Here is a 25,464-nt window from a genome sequence, read left to right as displayed (position 1 = left end):
ATCCTTTTTTTTTTGTGTGTCCTCGTGGATGTGTGTAGAAGAAGAGACCGTTAGTAGCTGAAGTTGGCCTTTTATTTACCATTGAACACAATTAAAATTATGAATAAATGAAGGGAAGCCAGCACAATAAAAGCACTGCACGCACAACAGAGAAACGTTATTGAAAAACATAAATTAGAACATATTTGCATTATTTGACATTCAGACAGTGGTGCGTTTTGTCTATTTTGGTGATTTTTATTTAGTAAATAAAACAACACCCATACCTGCCAAACAGATTTACACGTGCAGGACTTTGATGCATGTCATTAAACTACAGAAAAACAGTGCTAGCCAGCTAGCTGCTCCTCGCACATCCCATCATTTTATTATTATTTTTCAACTTGTAGTGTTGGGATTAAAATGTCACCTTTTAAATCGCATCAAATTTCAAGCTCAGTTGATGGCTGCTCGTGTTTCCACAAAAAAAGTAAGCATCAGCAAATCTGAATTTCTAATGTTTTAGAGAAATACTAAGCAGATATTCTGACTTGTCAGGAAATGCTGCGTGACATCAGTGATGGTTCTGTTCCTTTCAGCTATACTTAGTTAAATTCCCCGGCAGAGTCTTGAATTATGCAAAAAAAAAAAAAAAAATCCACGTCTATGAAAGTAAAAATGGTGTGAAAAGGGTCAAAAAGCGAAACATCACCAGGTCAAAGGTTACCGTTAGTTACAGTCCCATCAGCTGAAGCTCGTCGGTGAAGTTTACAAGAGTGTTTGTGATTTTCTTTTAATTTGCTGCATAAACAAAAAGAAAGAAGTGCTCGTCTGATTTTGCACACTCGCTTAAGGTAGGGGTTCCCAAAATAGGGGTCAGGGGTCGTTTAATCATTCCAAGAAATTGACAAAAGGCCTGAATTGTTTCCAAAAATAGAACTTTAGCTGCCACGAAAATGTCATTGCAGCAGTGGTGCAGTGGTCAGCACTGTCGCCTCACAGCGAGAAGTTTCGAACCCCGGGTCCATCACGGGATCTTTCTGTGTGGAGTCTCCATGTTCTCCCTGTTCCTGTGTGGGTTCTCTCTGGTACTCCAGCTTCCTCCCACAGTCCAAGAGGGGACGAGGCTGATTGATACTCGAAATGGAAAATTGAACTGAATTTATGTGAAGCAGATAGGCAACGTTCATAGGCTTCCACCATCTACGGAGGTAGCAGGGTGGTAATTCTCTGGCACCTTTATTTTAAAGTTTTTTTGAGCTAAAAAGTTTGGGAACCCCTGACCTTAAGTAAACTCACCTCGTCACAACTTTGGTAGCTCAAGGGAGCACAGGTGCGTACAGTAAACACACTCCAGTCCAGCGGCCAGTAGACGACGGTGCGGAACAGCCGACTGAGGTTTTGGAATCACTCAACAGTGAAAATCACATCAGAACTGTCAAAACTGTGGAAACACTCGTCCACATCTGACATTGTTGAGTACAATTCACTACTGTTGAAAGGTTCAGACCGTATGAGTGATTTTTCATATTTAACTCATTTCCTATTCTATGGTATTTAATATCACCGCCAGCTGCTTTGCAAACCGCAATGTAGTCTCTCAGATTTTAGAACGTGGTTTTGTTATTTTCCTCATAACCGTTTCCTTATGATGCGCCAGTGGACGACAAGTTTGTTAATATACGTCAGGGTTATTTTTGTGAATTAATGCAGTGCAAATGTTTGAGTTTTTAACTGTTTTACTGTGTAACGACCTGAACTTCTGAGACACTGCACACACATGAGAAAGTAACAAAGGACACGTTTAAAAAGTCTGAGATTTGGACACAGGACCAGCAGTGATATTTAGTTTACATGATATGTACTGAGGAGCCTGTATGCTCCATACAGGAGTGTGTTTTGGGAGTCTAACAGAGGTTCATTCATAAACTCAAACCTCTAGTTTCTGTTTCATGACCAGCTTGTAGAGAATCTGGTAGCCGTCGTCCCAGGCGTACAGCAGCTGCTCCTGTGGGTTGTACTTCACGCTGGAGTGAGCGCCGTAACGTTTCGGGAAATAAACCAACGGTGCATCTTCATTGGTCACCATGTCGTTGACGTCAAACACACACTGGATGCGTGAGCGTCCAGGCTGCTTGGTGTTGTAGACCACATACAAGGTGCCGCAGATGACGAAGGCCGCCTCTGCGTTCTCTCTTGGACAGTTCGTGTCCCACATCTGCTCGATGTCCAGCGACCTGGCATCTATCTTAGCCAGAGAGATGTGCCTCTCATTCTGACGCGTGGCGTAAATGGCCCAGAGGCCCTCCTCATCCACAGCCAAGTCCATCTTCGTCTCAGGGGTCAGGCCGTACACTGGGACGTGGTCCTGGACGGGGAAGACTGCTCTATCTGCCACAGTCTTGTTCTTCAAGTCAAATTTGATCACCGACACCACTGCACCCTGACTGATGTAATACGCGTGGTTGTTGTAGACCACGTGCCCCGTTCCGCTCCAGGCAGAGGGCAGCTTGCGCTTCTTCGACCCAGCCAGACCCCGAGAGCGAGTGAAGTCTTGAATAGAAGCAAAGTCATATATGGTGTCGTCATCCGTCCCGTTAAAAATGTAGACTCTCCCAGTGCTCCTGCTGGTGTCTTTGGTCCACATCCCCTTTGGCCCTCCGACTCGCTTCAGGATCTTCATGGCTTTTATGGTGGAGATCATGTCCCTGCAGTCTGGAAAAAAGAGTGATGAGTGTTACATGGTGTTCTTGGTCGAAGTCGACGAGTCCATGTAGTTCGTCTAGCTCCCATTGTTGTAAAGTCAACCAAACCAAACAATTCACTATGATTTAGCCTTTTTTTGTGTGTGTTTTAAGTGACAAATGTAAGACAAACATCTCTCCCAGCAAGATATTTGGCCAACAGTAAGCTTCCATATTTCTCCCAAGATGACGAGAAAAGCCCCTGTCTAATAAATATACTAATCTCACATCTCCCAGAGGGGTTGGAAGCCCAGACTTTCACAGCATTTTAATTTTCATCATACTTCTCAGTGACCCAGTTAAGAGCAGAAGCATCTGTTTCTCCCATGTGTTCACATTTTCCGTCTGCAGCTACAATTAATATTCCACCGAAGCCAAACACCCGGCTGAGTGTACATTTACGTACGTTCTCCATAAGTACCTATGTGGAACGTCCTTGGCAGAACCATTACATATTCATCTAAAAGTATGGAGGGCCTAAGTTGAGCAGGTCTGAAAACACAAATCTTTAACTTTTGATAAATGACAATAAATAACGTTAGTCTGATGAATTACTGAGTCCACGTAACGCATCTGGAGTCGAATTAGTGGCTGCAACAGATAAGGTTTGCAATTGAAAAAGAATACGAGATCTGAATCAAAATCTTTTATGCAATGTGGGTCTATATCTTTGCCAGTTGAATCATTTAACTGGGCCGGTTAAACTGACACTAATAATAACTGGCTGGTAGTGCACTGGTCTGTTCGTTTGCAATCCAGGGAACCGGCCACATCTGTGTTGGTAGCTCGGTGCTAGTTAGGTGCAGCGTAAAACTGTAGTGTGTTCTAGTTTGTGTTTAGCTCAACTCAAAGTGTTTGAGGGTTTCTGAGCATATGGGTTAAACAAGAGTTAGTGGATTATACCGGATGATGTACTAGAGATTTTGTGAACTGATGTTTTTAAAAAAATTGCTGTCAATTGTTAGCCTCCAGTTTTGTAGATGTTACTCTCTGCATTATGGAGTCCCACAGAAGTGATGCAGCACAGAGGAAACATCTTTGTGAGCAGACACCTGGTGATGAGTACTTGAAAGACAAAGTTTTTGGCAGAAGTATCACTTTCTTGACTAATCTTGACTAATTGCTAATCTTGATGAGAAAAAACCTGAAGATGTCTCTTCTTTTCTTCATTTCTGTTGATTGTCTGTGAGAGGTTTGTTTTTTTTTAAGGTAAAACTCATTTAGCATCTTCAGGTTCGTGTCTGCTCTCTAACCCTTTGTAGACTAAGGACTCAATTGGGAAATGGACTCAATTTTATATCGCGCTTTTCTACCTTAGCAGCACTCAAAGCGCTTTACAGTGTCATCTCATTCACACACTCACACACTGATGGTGGAGGCTGCCATGCAAGGTGCCATCCAACTCATCAGGAGCAATTATGGCTTCAGTATCTTGCTCAAGGTCACTTCGACATGGTCACCGGGGTCGAGGATCGAACCAGCAACCCTTCGGTTGCTAGACGGACACTCTACCCCTGAGCCATGCCGCCCACTGTCTTCTGGTGAACATCTACATTTGTTGTCAGAGCAGTTTGGGAGCCCCACGTCTCACCTGTGAGTTTGGAGTACTTGGTCTTCTGCTTCTCTTTCACCAGAGTCACCTGCTGTTCTATCAGCTTGTCGTCCACATCCACGCATGGCTGAGCCCCGTTCTGGGTCTCCAGGTAGTCCAGCTCACGTTCCACCCGGTCCACCCTCGACCCCACGCCATCCAGGTTTGTCCTCAGTATCTCTTTCTCCTTATCCAGGTTCTCCAGTTGGGAGACCATCTGTTGCTTCAGCTCCCGCAGCTCAGTGGCGTAGCGGGTGGTCTGTTCGTGCCACAGAGAGATGCGGTCCTGCGTTTTCAAATAGGGGACAAAGTTACACCATAAAGTACAAATAATCAGACTTTTTCCATGTTATCTGATTATCTACCAATAATGTGTACACTATGTGTTATTCAGGGAACTGGGAGGACCATATTTTTGTTTCCGGTTCAGGAAATAACCGAGGAGAGAGGGACATAATAAATAGGAAACTCATCCTAAAACAACCAGGTTCAACCCACACGTGGCAAGTATCCACCCTGCTCAAATGTCACTGAGCAAAACACCGAATCCTGCTAGCTCGCTCTGGGGGAGCTGCTCAGCGGCAGAGCCTGACCTCTGACCTTCCAGTGGAGGAGAGAAATGAAAAGAGATTTTCTCTGCAGGGGATCGGTGAAGTCTGACACTTCCCCAGAGAAAACAGACTCAGGGATGTGGAGAAATAGTCCAGTGTTTTCAACTCATAATCTGTATTTCAAGCACTTTAGACATGGTGAGAAAGAGATTAGAAAAAGGTTTGTAGTGAAGATTTGACACAAACAATTCACATGCTTAAAATTCTTCCAGACAAGCTTTTCCTATGAAGCAACAGGCTCATTTACTTGTCTCTTATATAAGGCAGTCATTTTATCTTGTATCATTTCGATACAAGTTTTCATACTGCCAGGATGGAAACATGCTCACGTCATGCAAATATACTGTTCAAAAAACCTGCTATTGGCAAATCTGTTGCGATTTTTTTTCAGTATCATTGTGTAATTTTGTAAATTTTTCCGAATCTGGAAAAATTAAGCCTCTAAACTGTATCTTGATCAAATCTCTGAACCTAGACACGAACCTCATCAATATGCATTAAATAGGAGCAGGGTTTTCCAGAATTTTCCTCAGGATTTACCCACATCTGCATTCCATTGCCTTTGCCCTGTGCCTGGAAGTTTCCTCTCAGAGGGACTCTGGAGCTCAGGGCTCGGCAGGGAGGTAAAGCGAGTCTTACCTCAATAGCAAGCAGCCTCCGCTCCAAGTAGTCAATCAGTGCTTGGTGCTGAGCGGTGGCGAAGCAGGCCAAAGTAATCAAGACAACAAGTCCTCTCATTTTGTGTCAGTCTCTTTAGGTCCTGTAAAATGTTGAGAGTGTGGAGGAGCCAGCAGATTCCCAGAGGTGGGCTGGAATGTTTTACTGAGCTCGCTGGGAGGAGCCGAAAACATCTGGTGGAAGATGGAAGGACTCACAGAGTCACAAGCTAGCCCTCCGTGTCCCTCTTTTACCTGTCTGCAAACATAAAAACCAGGAAATAGATGAGTAACTGTAGGCATGGCTGGAAGGGGTTGGGACTTTTCTGACTCAAAACTCAGAAAAAAATGAAATTGCAGCCACATTTTAAATGGGAAGAGGTGTAATGTGAGTCAAAGAAAAAAAAAAGAAATCATGGGCAGCAGATTTTTTTAATCTGACTGGAATTAAGACGAATTTTTAAACTCTACAGTTAAATTACAATGAAAACTTATTCTGAGTTCCAGCTGAAGCAACACTCAGCTGCCTATGTCCTATTTCATGTCACCTGCCATGAAAATGTGGATGGATCCAGAAGTTCAGCGGTTTAGAACGTAGGATTGGAATCCTCTGGAACGTGTCAGTCTGTCTGCACACAGCTGCTCCATCTCCCAGGATCACACCGTTACCTGTATTCACTCTAACTGGTTTAGTTAGGGTTGCTCTTTTAACACCAGCCTCTGTGTTATTTTACCCTTCAATTCAACTGCGTGGAAATTGAAGAGGTATTTTCGCACTGCATTTTCAGGTTCACTTTATTGAAACTAACATTGATGTTGAAATATCTTTTTTTTGGGGGGGGGGGGTCTTGTTATAGGTGTGTCTTGCAAGCTGCAGCAACAGTTTTAAATAGCAGGATTGATGTCTGCAGCATGACAACACCATAGTTGGTGGGATGAATGATAAAATTACAGGGGAAACAGGAAATGGGGTAAAAATCCCCCTATAATTATATCAACTGTGCTGTTGAAAAGTCAGAAAACCAGAAAAGGGATAAGCATCAGACATCTGTGTTTTAAACAGGATTTGTTTTACAGTATTTTTTCCAGTTGGTTTTGAAACTCAAGCTCAAACTAATGACTATGTTGTTGGAACCCACTCTGAGTCTGACTGTGCTCATGCTGTGATCCATAATACGCCCCCCCACCCACCCACTCACCCCCCATCCCGACAAATGTGTCATTCATTTCATGTTGGCAGAAAAGGACATGACATCATTTCCAGTAGAGGCACATCTGTGAAGGACAGTCATGAAAAAAGTGTGAAAGTAAGAGCTGTCAGAATTCTAAAAATTGATATTCCACTCATTTGAAAATGCACGCGTTGCTTCATCTGTCTGTCGGATTTGTGTAAAACAACGAAAGCTTCTCTCCGCATCTGAACGAGTAAAGAGACTTTTTCAAATAAAAAAATAAAAAATAATATTATTTTTATTCTGATACCAAACTAAAATTCAATTGTTTGCCTCTTTCTAATTTGCATCTTTAATCATTAATGTTTTTTTTAACCTTCATCCTTCCTTTTCGTGTCAATACCCTTATTTGTAATTGCATTATATTTGTCCTTTTTTTGTACAGTACATATTTTTACACATCTTCTACTAAATCGCTTAATTGTTAAGGGATGTGGCGATGGGGGGGTGGAGCCTATCCCAGCTGACACTGGGTGAGAGGCGGGGTCCACCCTGGACGGGTCACCAGTCCGTCACAGGGCCATCAGGAGCAATGAGGGGTTCAGTATCTTGCTCAAGGACACTTGGACATGGTCACCGGGGGGAGTGAGGATCGAACCAGAGACCCTTCAGTTGCTAGACGGCCACTCCACCTCTGAACCGTGCCACCCCTAAATCAGATACATAATATTTTTATTTTCCTTTTTCTTGCCTCTGGCGTTTCCTCAGATCCTGTGGTGGCTGTTATATTATAATATCTGATGTAAGCCGACCAGGCGCTTTGAAGACTGGACTTTTTGTTCATTTTGCCTCTGGTGTGTGGAAGAATAACTGATAAATGGCCAGCAACCAAGGATTGTAGAAAAGAACATTTTGGAGGGATATGAATGCAAAAGTTTGTTTGAAGCTTCTTTCCATCCAAAAGGTTTCTGATAAATATCAACTGACCAAAATAAGATGACACAAAGCAGACGTGCATTGTTGCACTGAAGACTGACAATACTGATCAAAGGTACCGCTGTTACGTGAAGATCTTTACTGACAATATTCATAAAACACGCTGCTGATAAACATACAGTTTGCTCGAGTCACTTCCTCCTGCCAACAGTCCTCTATTGTACCTTTGTGCATCTACCATTCAGCTCTAGGGTCATTTTCCTCTGCAGTTTCTAATGCTGAAGTTGTGCAACGCTACTTTTAATAATTGCTATCCCACTTCTCCCTTTTATCATTTACAGAGTTTTAAGGTTCCCTTGTTTAGGGGTGTGCAGATGAGTTGTTGTTTTTTTTTTTATTGTGGTTTAAAATTTAATCCAGAAAAGCAAAAACAACTCCAGATCAGATGGGGCTGTGGTATGGGATCCATGGAAACATTATGTTTTGGATTTCAAATATGTTTTGAGGCATCCTTCCTGATTGCAAAAGCCACAGAATCGCATGGCTCTCATTGAAACGTTCAGGGACCCGTCACACCCCATATAGGTGGGGATCAATGAAACTGAGCGTCTACTAACGTAGGCGACTTTCAGGGACAAAGACTTATGTCCGGTACATTCAGGACAGCAAGAGCAAGCAGGGACGATTAGTAAAACACTGATAAAACAGTGGTTTTTGAGTCACTGGTTAAGTTTAGAATTTGGCTTAGGACAGTACTCGTTAGAGTATGTCTCCAGGAAATTAATATAAGTATACATATGTAAATACTTGAAAAGTACCAAAAACAAACATGTGTGTGTGTGAGAGTGTGTGTGTGTGTGTGGGGGGGGGGGGGGGGTGCACGCGTGCATTTGAATTTTGTTCATCACATTTGCCTACACAGGTCTGAGTCTTCCTCGTGATTGGATGGAAATATGTGGAAGTCCCTGAAACATGCAAACACAAGCAAATCTTTGCAGATCTCTGATGGGAGGGGAACTACAGGCCTTTTGTTATCAAGCAGAGAAAATAAAATCAGCTGTTGGAAGGTCTTTTAAATCCACAGGAACATCTCCAGGTATGTCTTCTTCTATAATTTGTCATTTTTTGCAATTTTTTTCTGTAGCAGTTGCACTTAGTATCCCTTTGCACGATTTATCGAGAGGAAAGACTTCTGTAGTGTCTAACCATGGGAATATTGTATCAAATGCACAAAAATAGCTGAAGATGTCAGGTTGTATTCATGTTTTTAGGACTTAAAAGTGGGGTTCCCTTTGTACCTTTAGCCATTTCCTTGTAGAGCAACAGTTTATATTCTTGGCACCCATTGCTCACTTTCTCTTCCACTCAGATTACTCAGTGCTGGTCGTCTGCCAGGCTGCTGTCTACTGCTACTGTGCCTAGTGTGTATATTTTATGATATTGCCTTATAATCAATTTCCTGCCGAGGCAAATAAAGACACCTTGAACCTTGAACCTTGAAGAAACCCAAGCAAACTAAGCAGCGCAGCAACATGGAGCAAACGTTTAAAGCTGTAACTCACAGTCAAGGAATTATAATCTGGAGAATTGAGGTAGGTTGATTTAAGGTATTAAATTATGTAGAGTAGTTGTTAGTTCTGGATAAAAATGATATTGTTTGATAGGATTATGAAATTGATTCCTTCTGTGTGTGCTGCAGAAAATGGAGCTGGTACCAGTCCCTGAGAAATCTCATGGACACTTTTATGAGGGTGACTGCTACCTGCTTCTCTATGTAAGTGGGAGATTGGGACTATGGTCCATTTTGCTTCGTAAGTAAATGGATACATCATTTTATCTCATTCAGTGCATCAACTGGCTCTCCTTTACAACAGTGTTCTTATATCTGTTGTTGCAGACCAAGAAGGTGAGCAGCTCTTTGTGTTATGAGATCCACTACTGGATCGGCTCACAGTCCTCTCAGGATGAACAGGGTGCGGCTGCTGTTTACACCATCCAGCTTGATGAATTTTTGGGTTCCACTCCAGTCCAACATCGTGAGGTTCAGGATCACGAGTCGAATGCTTTCAGAGGCTACTTCAAACAGGGAATAATGTGAGGGAAAGATTTTGATGCAGTATTATAATTTATAGACGTAGACTAACCCAGTCCTCCTCCTGTTTAGCTATAAGAAAGGTGGGGTTGCATCAGGCATGAGGCACATTGAAACCAACTCCTATGATGTGAAGAGACTGCTTCACGTCAAAGGGAAAAAGAGAGCGATTGCCAAGGAGGTGAGCCCTTTCTCACAGCGGTTACGCAATAGAAGAAGTCGTGCAGAAAGAGTACTTTATGTTATGTTTGTTTCAGGTGGAGATGAGCTGGGAGAGCTTTAACCTCGGAGATGTGTTTTTGTTGGACATTGGGAAGACCATCATCCAGTGGAACGGGCCGAAGAGTAACAAACAGGAAAGGCTTAAAGTACGAGTGTGTGACCACATGTGACTGAGTATATTGTTGAGTACAGAATTCACTTGGAAACTTTGAAGAAACATGAATTACTCACATTTGTAACTCAAATATGATTGGTTAACTCAGTCACTATTCAACTTTTCAATCTTACCAATTTTTGTCAATAGTTGCTTTGAAACAATAATTGCTCGTCCAGTGCTTTCTGAATCATTACAGCATTTAAACATTTTTGAAACAAACTTGACTCTTTTTTTTTTAAATCATTTCTGATCGTTGAACGGAAATCCTTCACGAGAAGTCAGGGAAGGCTACAGCTGCACGGATTTTCTTTGTACAACAAAAAGCTGCAGACTTACTTGTTCCTTCTGACTAAATCATTAGCTGTTCGAATCATTTGCTTCAGGTTATTAACATTTACTTCAAATCCATTACTTTGTCAAGAGTCCTAGCTACGTTTATGCGTGTGTACCTTATGTAGAAGCTAGTTCAGCACAATCACCGTGTCATATGACCACACAAGAAAGCATCTTGGAAAGGTGTCAGACATTAAACCAAACAGTGCCCATCCAGAAGGCACTGAAATGGTTTAGGTGTGAAAAAAATAATGGTGGTTCCCGAAGAGGTTAGCATATTGCTAATATAGCACCAGTTACATCAGAAGTGGACGGTGTATCTTGTTTGAAAGACTTTAAAAGGCCTTTCACTGGAAAATATTTCTTTTAGAATTCAAATGTTTGATTTCTACATCAGTTCATTAATCTGAATGGTTGAAGTTAAGTGGTGATTGATGGAGATAGACAGACGTTTCATCCTAATGTCAGTCATTTTTGAAATCGTCTACCCTTCACCAAAGTGTTTCTTTGGGCCATGATTCTCTAAAATAAATCATCTGACACATCAAGGTTTAATTTTTTGGACATGACTGAGTGAAACAGAGTCCTTCTTAGCTAAAACAAACAAACAAACAAAAAAACTATTTAGTTCTATTTTTCTTTAACTTGAGAAAGTTTTGGATGAAAAAATGATTGATCTGTTTAATACTCAATACTCAATGTGCAAAGTACTCGGGTGATACACTTATGTAAATATGTGCATCGTCTGCGTAATGTTTTACGGTAGGATACTGCATGTTGTTATTATCTGAGCTGTAGGCAGAGGCAGCCAAGAAAAGAGCCTCCACAAGTCTGTTTTATGTGATGATGTGTAATTACCAATAGACAAAGAATTCCCAGTTCTTTCAAACCCGTTCAGCACAGTGCCAGAAAGCCCCACCCAAGTTTCCAGTTAGTCTACATTGGGAATATGTTGTGGTTGACCAGTGCAATGACCCAATACTACCAAGACTGAGTGTTTATGTGGATGTCACAGTAGAGTCAGATATGTGGTTGAAATCGTGACAGAACAAAATGAAAAGGTTGCACATCTTAATTGCACGGTTCTCCTCAGGGGATGTTGCTGGCTAAAGACATTCGCGACAGAGAGAGAGGTGGTCGAGCCGAAATAAAAGTGGTTGAGGGGGATGCAGAGAGCAACTCCCCTCAGAGTATGAAGATCCTCACTGATGTTCTTGGAGAACGAACCTTTAATCTGACTGATGGACCTCCGGATGAAACTGCTGACCAGGAACTGAAGGCCGCTGTCACTCTTTACCTGTGAGTAGCTCCCACACCCATGCTGGCCGAACCTTTATGAGTTCAGTAAATGAGGATTCATCCATTCTCGCTAACATGGTTGCTTGTATAAATGTCATCATTTTAGTGTGTCTGATGCTGATGGTCAGATGAAGGTCACAGAGGTTGCTGTCAGACCGCTGGTTCAAGACCTCCTCAACCATGATGTGAGTAGATCTAGTTTCTCCCGACAAGAAATTTCAAATGTCCCCATTTCTGGATGACGAGAGGTGATATGATATTTATCTACTATTGTTATAATATTCATTTGTTTGTTCCTTTAGGACTGCTACTTCCTAGACCAGGGAGGGGTGAAGATCTATGTTTGGAAGGGGAAGAGAGCCAACAAAGCTGAAAGACAGGCAGCCATGGCCAGGGCTTTGGTGAGTGACTACTTCACACCTTCCTCTGTCTCTTGCATGATATGTGTATTTCCTTTGACTTATCTGACCGGCTGTAATAGGAGTTCATCAGGACCCAGAACTACCCCATCACGACTAATGTGGAGACAGTGAACGATGGGGCAGAGTCAGCTCTCTTCAAGCAGCTGTTCCAAAAGTGGACTGTGAGGGACCAGACTCAAGGTCTGGGCAACGTGCATGCAAGGGGGAAAGTGGGTATGTGCTTGAACACAGCAGTGATTGAAGTTCCCCTTTTGATAACATGACAGTGATATTTCTTTATATCAGTATTTTCTTTTCATATCCTGCTTAAGCCCATATCACACAGGAAAAATTTGATGCCACTCTGATGCACGTGATGCCAGAGATCGCTGCCCAGGAGCGAATGGTGGATGATGCCACTGGTCAGGTGGAGGTACACAGCACCTTCAATGAATTTGTCTGTTGATCCAAGGATTTTATCTGTAACTGTTGAGTCAATATGGTGGAGCAAACATGCTGAATGTACATAGTAAGTAGGCCTAGGTTTAAAATGGCTGCCAGCGTGCTGTATATTTAAAGCAAGTATGCTGTTATGCTAACATGTAACTAAAAGTGAAGCTAAGCAGCAGGGGGGAAAAAAGATGGCTCACCTATCTGGCAAAGCAGGCAGCCCCGAGACCTCCCACACCCTCAGGGACCCTGAAGCCTCCAGTTTCCACTTTGACTAAACCTCCACCACATCAATCCCTTCCAGTGACATAGGGAGTAGTCAGACATCAGTGATATGAATAACAGTGGCTATGATGGACGCAGGTGTGGAGGATTGAGAACTTGGAGCTTGTCCCTGTGGACCCTCAATGGTACGGCTACTTCTACGGAGGCGACTGCTACCTGATCCTCTACACTTACCTGGTTAACAGCAAGAAGAATTACCTGCTCTATGTATGGCAGGTGAGATGATAGTATTTCTTCTTCTGGGTTGTCTATTAAAAGATTAAGAGGTCAGTCCTTCTCTGGCCCTGCTTTGGCTTTTTCATTTCATGATATGACAAAATGTTACTACGGTAACTACTTAGGGGCGCCATGCAACACAGGATGAATTGGCAGCTTCAGCATTTCAGGCAGTTGACCTGGATCAGAAATACGGTGGGGAGCCAGTTCAAGTGAGAATAACCATGGGCAAAGAACCGAGACAGTTTATGGCCATTTTCAAGGGTAAAATGGTCATCTTTGAGGTATGACTGCACAGACATTCATAATAATTTCCTTAGAAGAATTCTGTCTATCTTTTCTCTCAGATTTTCACAAGAGGATTTCCATTTTAATGAAATGTTTGTTTTCTTTTCTGTTAGGGTGGCACATCTAGAAAAGGGTCTTCTGACCCAGAGCCACCAATAAGGTTGTTCCAGGTCCATGGTTCTGACCCATTCAACACCAAAGCTATTGAGGTTTCAGCCCTGGCCACTTCTCTGAACTCCAATGATGTGTTTCTTCTCAAGAGCCAATCTGGACTTTATCTGTGGTGTGGAAAGGTGGTGAAGATGGCCTGAATATGGCACTGGAAAAATGTATAAAGATCAAAACATTAAAGAATTCAAGTTAACTCACTAAATTTGTCATGTTACCAGGGATCAAGTGGAGATGAGAGGGCCATGGCAAAGGAGATCAGTTCAGTAATTGGCCAGAACGCTCAGAAAGGCTCTGAGGAGATTGTGGCTGAAGGCCAAGAGCCCCTTGAATTCTGGCAGCTGCTCGGAGGGAAAGCTCCCTATGCAAATGACAAGAGGTAATACTGCTGATGCAAGCAGGACAGTTAGGGTGAGGGGTAGGTAAGTTATGGTGAGGGTGCATCTGCAGGAACTGAATGTAAGTCTATGGAAATACACTAACAGTGACTTAAGCAAGTGTTTGTTTGTGGACCACAGACTACAGCAGGTGGTTTCAGACCACCAGCCACGCTTGTTTGAATGCTCCAATAAGACAGGCCGCTTCATCGTGACTGAGGTGACTCAATTCACGCAGGATGACCTCAGCGAGGATGACGTCATGCTACTGGACACGTGGGATCAGGTGGCGCGTGTGTGTGTGTGTGTGTGTGTGTGTGTGTGTGTGTGTGTGTGTGTGTGTGTGTGTGTGTCACCTACCATGAGCTCCATATGTTTCAAAGATAACCTATAAATCTTCAGATTCTACCCTGCTGTTGCTCGCAGGTGTTTCTCTGGATTGGTGTAGAGGCTAATGAGGAAGAACGCAGTCAAGGAGTGATCACAAGCCAAGAATATCTGCGCATGCATCCGGGGGGGCGGGATCCTGATACCCCCATCATCTTGATCAAGCAAGGGTTTGAGCCGCCCACCTTTACAGGGTGGTTCACAGCTTGGGATGCCTCCAAATGGAGTGTGAGTGTTTGGATTTTCAGATTAGATTATACATTTACGTGTTCATTAATAAATGATCAAACATATGTTGAGTAATATTTTTTACTTGTAGGAAGGAAAGAGCTATGAAGAGTTGAAGAAGGAGTTGGGAGACATAATATCACCTGTCAATGTTACAAACGTATGTACATACAATCTTGCTTATGTCTCAAGCATTTTAGTAAAAAAAAAAAAAAAAAAAGGAACATAACGTGACAATCATGTTTCCAGCTAAGTCTTTTATGCACAATTTAAAGTGTTGCTTTAGAATAGTGGAGCTTCTGGGATGAGAATCAGCACCTCCAAGTCCAAGTCCATGGTTCTCGCCCGGAAAAGGGTGGAGGGTGGTGTTCAGGGCACGTCTAAATGGTAGGAGGCCTCGGAATGACCCAGGACACATTGGAGAGACTGTCTCCCAGCTGGCCTGGGAACGCCTTGGGATCCCCCTGTGAGGAGCAAGATGAAGTAGCCAGGGAGAGGGAAGTCTGGGTCTCTCTGCTTCGGCTGCTGCCCCACGACCCAGAGGGCAGAAGATGGATGGACGGATGGATTGATGGCCTTAGAATAGGTTGATGGAAACGGCAAAATTGGAATTTCAAAAAAACCTGGCTTGAAATGGATTTTACTGTTAAAATCGTAAAAAATGGGAGATGGCAAATCTGGGGGTACTGGCGTTGCACCACTGGTTTCCTTAGGCAGCCCATCTTGGTCTGGTGTATTTTTAGACCTGGGGGTGATTTGTCATGAGCTCTGATGAAACAAGTCTTTAACTCGTGTGACTGACCAGCTGTTCCACTGTCACATATTCAAAATATTCTCACACAACAATGTGAAGCTGGTATTATTATTATTATTGTCCTGGAACAGAAAGTTGATGACTGGGATGATTAGTTCCAGGTTTCACAATGTCTTCTTCTTATACGATGTTGCAGTCATGCATAACGTTGCCTACAATGCCATCAACTGATTAAATGGCACATTTTGCAGCCTATATGCATTTTGTTCTAAACCAGTTGGTGAGAACAGGGTTCACTTGCCTTTACTTTCTTGCAACATTCCAAATTTGCTTAAAATTCCATCGGCAATTAAATGGAAACACAACTACTGCAGCCACAAGGCAGGAGGTTAGCACTTCCTTGTGTCTGACAGTACTGGTGGACACCCCAACTTTTGGGTAATGTGCTGCCCCCTGTTGGTTTGGAATTAGAAATATGCTGAGTCAGCTTGTTCAGATCTATGGTTCACATCACTATGAAACTAAATTTCTTTGTTCTTCTAATGTGACCATCTAGGAACAGAACTGTGCTGAAGACAAGAAAAGCTTTCAGTCTTATCCGGCAGAAGCTTTAATCAACAAGTTTGCCAATGAGCTGCCTGAAGGTGTTGACCTGACCCAGAAAGAGGTAGCGTGTGTGATGTCTGTATGTTATAATGTCAAAGTCCTCACAAGGATCAAACCCCAATAGTTTGCTTCCATACAGTTCAGGTATCAACATTTGGACTCAGAGTCCATCTTAAGACAGAATCGCCAGTTGATTATCTGCTTTCAAACCAAATAATTTGTGAAATGCCTTTCAGAAATACCTCTGTGACTCTGACTTCAGCAACATATTTGGGATCACCAAAGATGACTTTGCCAGCCTGCCACGGTGGAAACAGCTCAACTTGAAAAAAGAGAAAGGGCTCTTTTAAGAAGATGCATTTCAGTACATGTGTGTGTGTGTGTGTGTGTGTGTGTGTATGTGGAAATATGTCTAAGAGTAATATAATAGCTGCATTACTGTTTTTGCTCAACGTGTTACATTATTTTAGTCTCTCTTTTTCTATTACTCATAAAAAAATGTTTTTTATTATGTGTCCTGATGTGTATTTGGACACTGGTTAATTACAAGCTCTTGTGACAATGTGCTTAATTCTCAGAGTGCTATATATAATCTGTATTTCTCACGCTGGAGTGTTTGCTTCTGTCGACTGCAGCCATACCAACACATCACATCAATCACACAGTTGAGCATTTCAGCCTCATAAGATTTCAATGAATTAGATCGTATTCACCTTCTCCAAACTTGGACAACACACTAATTGTGTGAGCTCAGATTTCCTCTTTAGACAAAGATCTGTTTTGCCACCTGTTGGACAAAAAATGTTACAACATGACAGGACAAAACTTGAGCAAACAAAAATCGTCTCCCCAGTCCAGGTTTATTCAGTCATCCAGGAGAAGGAATCCATCATGTCCAGCAGCGCTATTTTCAGTGTTTCTTTAAGCATATTGCTTTTGTCCTAAATTTAGCATCAAAGCTTCCCAAATCATTGCCTTGTTGTTTTGAAAACTGCCGGCTATGACCTCCATCTAATTATAGAGACTTTGGAAAATGAGAACTTGCTGGTGATCTCACAACTTTGCAGATCGATGGTATCACCTTTTCAATAACACAACTGACAGGAAACTAATCGCAACGTTGCAGTGATTCCAAGATACATAAAAGCTGCTTGGAAGGTTTCCTGTATTTGCAGCTTTCTGAACAGTTTAAACAGAATCAAACACAAGTTTCCAGCCAATGTGAGCGTTACTGAGGCATTTTATTTTTATCTGGAAAGTAATTTCAGTTACAAGGGCTGAATTTGTCATTTCCTGTTACAGCTTAATATTAACTTCATAGTTCTAGACAATTCAAAAAATATTTAAGACATAACAGTAAGAATATATTTTTTGCATTGTGGCGGTAAAATAAAAAGTGCACACACACACACACACACACACACACACACACACACACACACACACACACACACACACACACACACACACACACACACACACACACTCGATGAACTGCTGCATGCTGAAAAAGCCAAACAGCTCCAGTATCTTGAGGAGTAATTTCCCCTGTGGATTGTGAAACAAAGTACTTTCTAAAACATAGTGGTACATTACAACATAGCAAATCCCTTTATCTGACAGGAAGTAAATACCATCGCCATCATCAACCAGTGATTGTGGGGTTTCATCAGAATTGTTTGGCTACTTCTGCAGCACCTGTGTATGACTAATGCATTGACGCACTTTGTGGAAAGACAGCAACAAACAGTCATCCGCTTCTTGACGCCTGGTGAAACGGGCTGACGGCACAACAGATAATCAAGTATTAGCGTGTGAACTATCACCATGGCAACAGAGTAAAGACAAACAAATGAAACAGTAATCGAATGTAAAAATTTGGCTTCCACCAACAAGACAAAAACTTCCCCAAACTTATTCATTGTTGAGACTTCATGAGACATGAAAATTTAAAAAAAAAGAAAAACCACATGATGCCTTCCCTCAAAACAGCACTTACTGGTTAATTGAGCAAGAATTAAACAAATAAAATGGTGGTGCCTTACATTGATGCATGATTTCAAAGCAAAACATTGAGGATCCCTTTAAAACACAAACTCCCCAAGTAAATTACCTAAAATTTAATATGTGTGAAAGTACTGCGTGCAAAAGTACGAAAAACAAAGACTCTATTCATGTGCGGTTTAAAAATTCATTAATAGATGCTCATGCAAACTATGATGTCTTACCTTGAGCATAAAATAGTAGTAGAAAATAAGCATAAAAATCGTAATTCCTTACAATTTAACGTAAAGAGTGTACAGCAATCAGACATCAGAAGAGACACACATCAGCAAGAAATGTGCAAACATACAGTATTTCCACGCAGCCCGAGAACCAAGTTGATTTCCCGCCGGCGTGTTTGGTTGTAAAGGGAATGTCGTTTAAGAACTTATAAAAGTGCAAATGCAGCCAATTCAACTTCCCAAAAATCTGTGAAAATCAGGCAGGAAGTAGGTAGACAGAATCCCTTAGTGAGATTAATCCCTCGTGACCTCATTAGAAACTGCCACTGATGACCAGTTTCGGTGTTTACGGTGAGCCCGACAGCTGAGGACAGCTCAGACACACAACCTGCACGTCTTGTTTGGAAAGACATCTTGCTGCAACAAGTAAAGCAATGTTCACAACCACCTCTCCCAACAGCAACATGTCCAGATATTTCTGGAGCTCACTGTGTTTTGTATACAGCTAAATTCTGTTTTGTGTCCTGGCAGCTGTGAGTAAACAAGCTTTCTTAAAAGATTACCAAAGAGGTAAAAAGCCAACGCAGCGTGGACAATTTTCCCTGTCTCCTCACGTATAAAAGCACAAGTTTAAGACACATTGTAGAGATATGATTGGCAAATAAAATGAAGTAGTCATGAGTGAATTTCAGCGAGTAAACCGCCTGAATCCTGAGTTCTAGCAGACTACAGTGTGTTTATAACCGTTGGCCTCAAAGGTTTCTAACTGTCAGATGTGTTTGATTGCAACAGCAAAGAATTCAATCAAATGATCAATAGTGATCTTTTTCCCAGTGCAAAATAACACACGCAAAAAAAGTTAAGACACAATGCAGGCGTCAGGGTTTTTGGGCTCTTGAGGCTCATTGTCATCACTACTGCTCGTCACACTTCCCTCTCTATCTACTGAATCATCAGGCAGCTCCACATTGTCTGTGTGACCCAGGAAGATCCTGTCCCGGTCCGGAGTCTCCGCCGACGCATCCTCATAGGTACTGATGTTGTCCGAGTCGCTCCTGTCTGGAGACGGATCTCGTCTGACCTCTATGCCATCTGTGTAAGGCCGCCGGTGCACCCCGTCTTCAGACACTGGGTTGTTCAGTGCAAGAGAGGGCACGTGGCCCAGGGGCTTACTGACCATCCGCAGCACCTTCACCTGAACACTGGGCTCCTCCTCAGCCCCTCTGGCCAGCCCCACCCCCTCAGAGGCTGGTGGTGCTCTGCTGCTTTCGCTGCTGTGGGAGTCTCTCTCTTCTCGGTATGCAGCTCCACTCAGTTCCTTGGCATCATTCTGGGTTTGGTGTCCTTGACTTGGTTCGTCCAAAACAGGTGGTCTGATATTCCTCTCCTGCAGAGAGAAATCCAACTCTGTTAACAAGCCAAGTGCACATTCAAATGATTCCAAACACAAAGTGCTCACTCTGATGTAATGATGTTTTCTTTCAGCTCCCGGCGGTTCACTTACGCACAGCGTGAGGTGGTGTTTAAAATCCTCACTTACCTCTTTGAGCCTCTCCACCTCCTGCATGAGAGCGCTGACCATTCTTTCCAGTCTGGTCTTGGCCTCCCTCTCTCGTTCTAGTTCCTACAAATGGAGAAATAAACTGCAATTACTGCCTTGTGGTTGGAGGCTTCCTCCGACCAATCTGTGTTCATCCAGAGACACAAAAGGTTTAAAGTTTCTTTTTCAGTAAAAGGGAACTTTTCCCTCAAAACAATACTGAAAGGGCACTGACAAATGTCCAGAAAAGTGTATTTGCAGAACCTTCCAGTGCAGCACCAAAATAAACCTTTTCATTCAGAGTATCACAACTGTAGTCACTGCTATCAGACATTTGTGTGAAATTTGGTCATAAGTAGTTTGTTGACTGAAGCAATTTAGCTAAAAAATGTGTTTTATAGAGTCACACTGATGTTTGTCCACCTAAATCTAATATTAGTCCTTAAGCTGGTGAATATTGGTGATACTTTTGACAATAAATCCTTTACGGTGCACAATCAAAGATAGCCATGACTGTCATGATAGCTTGAGATCAGCATCATGAGATTTAACTTGATTCAATCATGAACACATTTGAATCAGACAGAAACTTCCTATGCTGTCAAGAATGTTTTCTCTTTTTTAAAAAAAATTCTCTCCTGTCTGTCTTTGTCTTCTTTATTTACTTTCTTTATCGCTGAGGGGGTTAGAATTCTCACTCATAAGTGCATTGCTAACTTCATTGACTGTTATTTGTAAAACGAAAAAAACCACTTCACGTTTTTGTCCTGTAAATACATTCATAGAAGACTAAAAATGAAAAACGAAAAAAACCTGTGAAGGAAAAAAAAAAATCTAAAGGAAAAGCAGCTTGTGTGTGAGTGAAGTGGTGTTGCTTTTGAGAGGCCTCGACGCACCAGACTAGCCTGCCCAGCTTCCCTCTGGGCCTCAGCCAGCAGCTCCTCGACACCCTCCAGCGTATCCTGCAGGACGTCCACCTGGAACAACAGAGCCTCGCGCTCGACCTCCAACCCACGCAGCTCCTGCACCACCTCGTCATAGCTGGCCTGCAGTTCCAGCTACACCACAAACACAGTAACAAGTCAGCGTGGGAAACATCAAAGGAGCGCATGCCCGTCTGTGGGTGGGCGAGTGTTCAGCGAGCTCTCAGAGGCAACCATCAATCTGAAACCATGACAAGCCCTCCATATGTACAGGACTATTCATCACTGCAGACATCGGCCATTAGACCCAGCAGAAGTGTTACTAATAACCCCCATGATAACTGCGAAGGTAAGAAATAGTCACCATTTCGGGGAGTCCCATGAAGATGTCCTGGTCAGACTGCTGCAAGAAGAGAATACTTAAAAGTTCAATTGTAAATAATACTGGAGTTAAAATAAAACAAACATGACATAACACAAATTATATCCCCACAATTACCACAGACTTCACTCACAAATTGAATCATTACAAGGCTCATGAAAGCCGCATATTGCTGAACTGTGGTGTTGGATAGTGCAACAGCTGTAATTGAATTAAACAATGATGAGCTATAAATATGTGCTGCGGTAAAAAACAAGTATAATTTTTGTGTATGCTGGCTAAGTACCACCTAAATTGGATGAAGCCATCATTGGTAACAGCTGTGCTTCTGCTGCTACTACAAGTCCAAAAGTCTGCAGTAAAAGAAAACATCTCCTTCAGGTTTTTAATCCAAGATTTTAAAAAAAAGGCTCTTTTTTTTAAAAATCTGTAACTTCTTTTTTCTCAGCAATGATTCATAGAATCTGACAACAGGCTTTCATTTTGTTGCAAGTGAAAATTATTCATGAGTTTTTACAGTCGCAGCTGATACCAAATATGGGAAAAGTAGAATCCCGTAGTTTCGGGGAGATTATTAATGACAATCACAGGAATGTCGGTGGAAGTCAGGAGAACACAAGCACACACGGACTCGCGGGCATTAAAACCTGTTAGCTGCAGAGGCAGCGCATTTGCTGTGATTACGTTTAATAAAAACATTTGCGAGGTGAGATTCTTCACCAGGTAACATAATCTGAGGGGGTCACAGAATGTTATGGAGACTTCTCTTCATTTTCCCTCTGCTCACTTCCATCAAACTTGTTTACAGTTTCACTCGTATCGACCTACTTCAGCTGCATCTTCCCTAAACAAACTCGTACAAGGTGTTCGGCTTTGTATTTTACAAGAACCACTTTTTCATACCAAGTTTTTTCTTTTTTTTTTTGCTGACTTCATCTGCACAGCAGTTTTATCTTTATACCCGCTAACTGGAAAAGCTGGCTGGCTGACCCGCCATGGCAACGACAGCAATGAACGTCCTCTCAGAACGAGCAAGGCCTCACAGAGGATGCAGGTGAGGAGTAGAGCGATGAGGGGGGAGCTGGTAACAGAAGGTTTCTACTGCATCACATAAAACAAACAAGCATTTCACAGACCGTTTGTCTGTTGTCTTAAAGGTGGACCTGAGAAAGCACACTTAGTAGAAATCACGATGTCGTTACTTCTGCATTATTTGGACATGTTTATAGCAGTTAGATCAGCAAAGTATGAGGTGGAAACAACAGTCAGTAGCTCCAGGAAAACAGCTGTGGAAGTCACAGCTGCGTGTCTGCCTCCGAGGACATATCTGGGACGTCCGCTAGAACAACAGCAGGAATATGGTTATCTAGGCCAAGGAAAGAAATGGTGCATCAAAATGGAGATCTTAAGCCCCTCCTCCTTTCCTCTTTTCCAACCAAGAGGGGGGAAAATTCACAGGTTGATTAACAGTAACGATAACAAAGTATGGTGTATTTGCTGGAAGGATTGATTTCTAAGCAAGAGTAAGTGGTGCTGGTTGACAATTGTGTTTTAAGCTTTGACAATATGATCATTTATTTATCAATTACTCGATGCAAGAATTTATTCTGAGTTTTTTTTTTCTTCCCCTGCATGACTTTTTTAGTGAATGCCAAAAAAAAATGCCAGCCACATATAATTAGCTGCAAGCTACCGGAGTGTAAAGATAAACAACAGGAAAACTACACAAAATGTCCCTTTCCAAACTTTCAAATCTGTCATCCAGAACAAACTGAGTCTTCTTTATAAACTCTTTCGCTCAGTAAGGCACAAACACATTGTTGAGAGTAGCTGCCTAACTACAATGCCTCGGGTTTCACTCGCCGTGTGACTGAATTTATCTCAAATCTGACCTGAGATCAGAGGTAAGTGCTTGTGATGCAATGAAAATAAGGAAAAAAAAGAAGAAAATAGAAAATAGACTTGGATTGTACTGGATGACAGATGCAAAAATTTGTAAATGGGTGATTTTGGACATTTTTTCTGATGTTAATCTACTATTTCAAGCAGCTACCAACAACAAATTGGATGCCATGACATTGTCTGGAGTCATGCAGGGGAAACTAACGAATTCATGAATACAACAGTACGTAATTAATGATGGTATTTGAGTGAATTACCACTTCAAGAACCAAAATGCATCAAAATTGTGAATCATATGTGAATGATCCAACAACCTAGGTTAGACTGTCCTCCAGCAGGGGTGAGGAGGGGCTGCGAGCTCAGCACCATTTGCTTCTGACATATAAGCATGGCGCTGTCATCATCACTCCACTGGTTTGGTTAAAGTTCACTACTGGTGATTTCCAGCAGCTGTTGGTGTTATCTGGCTCCTACCTGACTGTCACTCCTCTTCTTCAGGGTGCCTGCTCGGCTGTCGCTTCGTGTCAGACGTCTGGATGAGGTCTCAGACTGAGAAGGAGACAAACACACATCTTAGACAGGACCGAGCACCACTCAGACATCTCAAACACAGGACGCTAGCTAGCTAAGTTAGCTAGCAAGAGCTAAAGCTTGATTCAAACACCTCTAGCAGGTCGAGAGAACCGTTATTAAAAATTAATAAGCTTTAAAATTTTCGTAGCTATTTGAAGTTAAGCACCAGAAACGGAACCTTTACCGCGGACATAAGGTTAAACCTGAACAAATGATGACGTCGTGATTTGCCTCAGCTCACCTCCTTTATAATGCTGCGGAGAGACTCGTCCTCGCTTATTCCCCGGGATAATGGCCGCTTCCTCGGAGACCCACTGCCGTCCAGCGTGACTGAATGCATTTTTCTGATATGTGCAGCTTTGTTTATGTAAGAGCCACCTCCGAGATTGAAGTGCTGTTTGTTTCCTACGCAGCAGCAGCAGCAGCAATGATTGCACCGTCGACGACGCCCAGGCTGTGAGTTACGGAAAGCATCAGGGACCAAACTGTCTCCCCCGCCGCCCTCACTCCGCCCACACTCCCAGAGCAGTCATGTTTGACTCAGGAAGTTAAAATAAGTGACTTGTGGTCAGTTTTATCTTCGTAGAGAACACCGTGGAACACCCAGTATTTTTCGGTGAGTCATATTTATTTCATTAGTTGTATTTCATGGAGGTTAAACTTGAAAATAACCTGGTGCCCCACTGAATGATTGTTTTAATTCGAACATCAAAGTTAGCTATTTTTGTTACTCCATCTCCATACATATTTGTTTACAGCTGCCAGTTGACTAAGACATTTCACCAAATCAATTAAATATTTTTGCAAATAATTCATCGAAATAAATCCCATTTCTTAATTTTGGGGGCACGGTGGTGCAGTGGTCAGCACTGATGCCTCACAGCAAGCAGGTTGTGGGTTCGAGTCCCGGCTCGGGCGCGGGATCTTTCTGTGTGGAGTCTCCATGTTCTCCCCGTGCCTGCGTGGGTTCTCTCCAGGTACTCCGGCTTCCTCCCACCGTCCAAAGACATGCAATTTGGGGACGAGGCTGATTGATACTCTAAACTGACCATAGGTATGAATGTGAGTGTGAATGGTTGTTCGTCTCTGTATTTTGGCTCTGCGATGAACTGGCGACCTGTTCAGGGTGAACGCCGCCTCTCGCCCGTAGATGCTGGGATAGGCTCCAGCCCCCCCGCAACGTGTACCAGTAAGGAATAAGCGGAAGACGACGATGGATGGAGCTTAATTTTGTTCATCTTGTAATTTTCGCAGACTTGACGTAGCCAAGGTACACTGCTGCCCTCTGCTGGTTACTCACAGCCTCAATTTGCAAGCTAAATCTACACCGGGGGTCAAGGGGCAAAGGCACAATTAACTGCATCCATTTTTTTTTAATGTGTTTTATATATAAACCACTGTGGTGGTTGAGTGACTGAGCGGACATGTGGGGACTCGCCTGCACAGCATCATGAGTGTAGTTTTCTCCTACATCCACCAGTGGCAATACAGATTATGGCTCATACACACTTTTCTTACGCATTTAGTTCAGTTTCTTCACATTCAACTCAAAAGCAAGACATTTAAGACATAACCTATTTAAATATTATCACATGTGGACAAAAGTGAAATGTTAAATCTAAATCCCAAATGCTTATTGTTAAACCTGCTTGTTAAAACTAAAGCAAAATTTCCAAAATCCAACCCATACCTAAATGTTAAATGTTAAACCCATATGTTAAGACTAAATCTAGATGTTAAACCTACATTTTTAATCTAAATCTAAATGTTAAATCTATATCATCATCAATGTTAATGTTAACATTTAGATTTGGATGTGGTATTTACATGTAACATTTGATTTAATTTTGCACATGAAACTATTAGTAATGATTGTCTTATATGTGTGTCAAATTAGATAAATGTGAAGAAAGTCAACCAAATAATGAACATGTATCATTTTGAAAAGTGAAATCAAATTTTTATAT

General features: G+C 42.3%; 4 protein-coding genes across 6 annotated transcripts in view; 2 read left to right on the top strand and 2 right to left on the bottom strand.

Annotated features, from left to right (window-relative positions):
- Positions 1 to 63: 63 nt before the first annotated feature.
- olfml3b (olfactomedin-like 3b) lies at positions 64 to 5,759 on the bottom strand. The gene is made up of 3 exons (XM_086199024.1): positions 5,565 to 5,759; positions 4,315 to 4,600; positions 64 to 2,694 (listed from the first exon to the last, which is right to left on the bottom strand). Exons 1-3 carry the CDS (start codon positions 5,661 to 5,663, stop codon positions 1,910 to 1,912), a joined length of 1,170 nt encoding a protein of 389 aa, XP_086055150.1. The 5' UTR covers positions 5,664 to 5,759; the 3' UTR covers positions 64 to 1,909.
- Positions 5,760 to 8,739: 2,980 nt separating this feature from the next.
- avil (advillin) lies at positions 8,740 to 16,505 on the top strand. The gene is made up of 20 exons (XM_086199022.1): positions 8,740 to 8,785; positions 9,059 to 9,281; positions 9,389 to 9,463; positions 9,587 to 9,783; positions 9,854 to 9,962; positions 10,039 to 10,149; positions 11,587 to 11,792; positions 11,899 to 11,977; positions 12,095 to 12,193; positions 12,274 to 12,427; positions 12,526 to 12,626; positions 13,007 to 13,144; positions 13,270 to 13,428; positions 13,546 to 13,725; positions 13,822 to 13,979; positions 14,119 to 14,263; positions 14,404 to 14,592; positions 14,684 to 14,752; positions 15,903 to 16,013; positions 16,189 to 16,505. Exons 2-20 carry the CDS (start codon positions 9,222 to 9,224, stop codon positions 16,300 to 16,302), a joined length of 2,454 nt encoding a protein of 817 aa, XP_086055148.1. The 5' UTR covers positions 8,740 to 8,785; positions 9,059 to 9,221; the 3' UTR covers positions 16,303 to 16,505.
- An 832-nt stretch (positions 16,506 to 17,337) lies between these two features.
- LOC147267908 (uncharacterized) lies at positions 17,338 to 23,966 on the bottom strand. Of its 3 annotated transcripts, none has more exons than XM_086199018.1 (6): positions 23,739 to 23,966; positions 23,399 to 23,473; positions 21,005 to 21,043; positions 20,614 to 20,775; positions 19,718 to 19,801; positions 17,338 to 19,564 (listed from the first exon to the last, which is right to left on the bottom strand). In XM_086199018.1, the coding sequence occupies exons 1-6, from the start codon at positions 23,835 to 23,837 to the stop codon at positions 19,037 to 19,039; spliced, it is 987 nt and encodes a 328-aa protein (XP_086055144.1). In that variant the 5' UTR covers positions 23,838 to 23,966; the 3' UTR covers positions 17,338 to 19,036. The 3 variants fall into 3 exon arrangements, with proteins under 3 accessions (XP_086055144.1, XP_086055145.1, XP_086055146.1); XM_086199019.1 differs by having other exon boundaries at positions 21,005 to 21,040; XM_086199020.1 differs by lacking the exon at positions 21,005 to 21,043.
- Positions 23,542 to 25,464, top strand: part of LOC147267907 (growth/differentiation factor 11-like) — a 27,905-nt gene continuing 25,982 nt past the window's right edge. Inside the window, exon 1 of the mRNA XM_086199016.1 lies at positions 23,542 to 24,113. The gene's annotated coding sequence lies outside the window, so the exon portion shown is untranslated. The remainder of the gene's footprint in view (positions 24,114 to 25,464) is intronic.

The sequence above is a fragment of the Aulostomus chinensis genome, chromosome 3 (assembly GCF_037954235.1).
Source record: "Aulostomus chinensis isolate RoL2024-O1b breed Wild chromosome 3, RoL_Achi_v1.0, whole genome shotgun sequence".
Lineage (NCBI taxonomy): Eukaryota > Metazoa > Chordata > Actinopteri > Syngnathiformes > Aulostomidae > Aulostomus > Aulostomus chinensis.
Note: the sequence above shows the minus strand (reverse complement) of the source record. Positions and strands in the feature narration are given on the sequence as shown.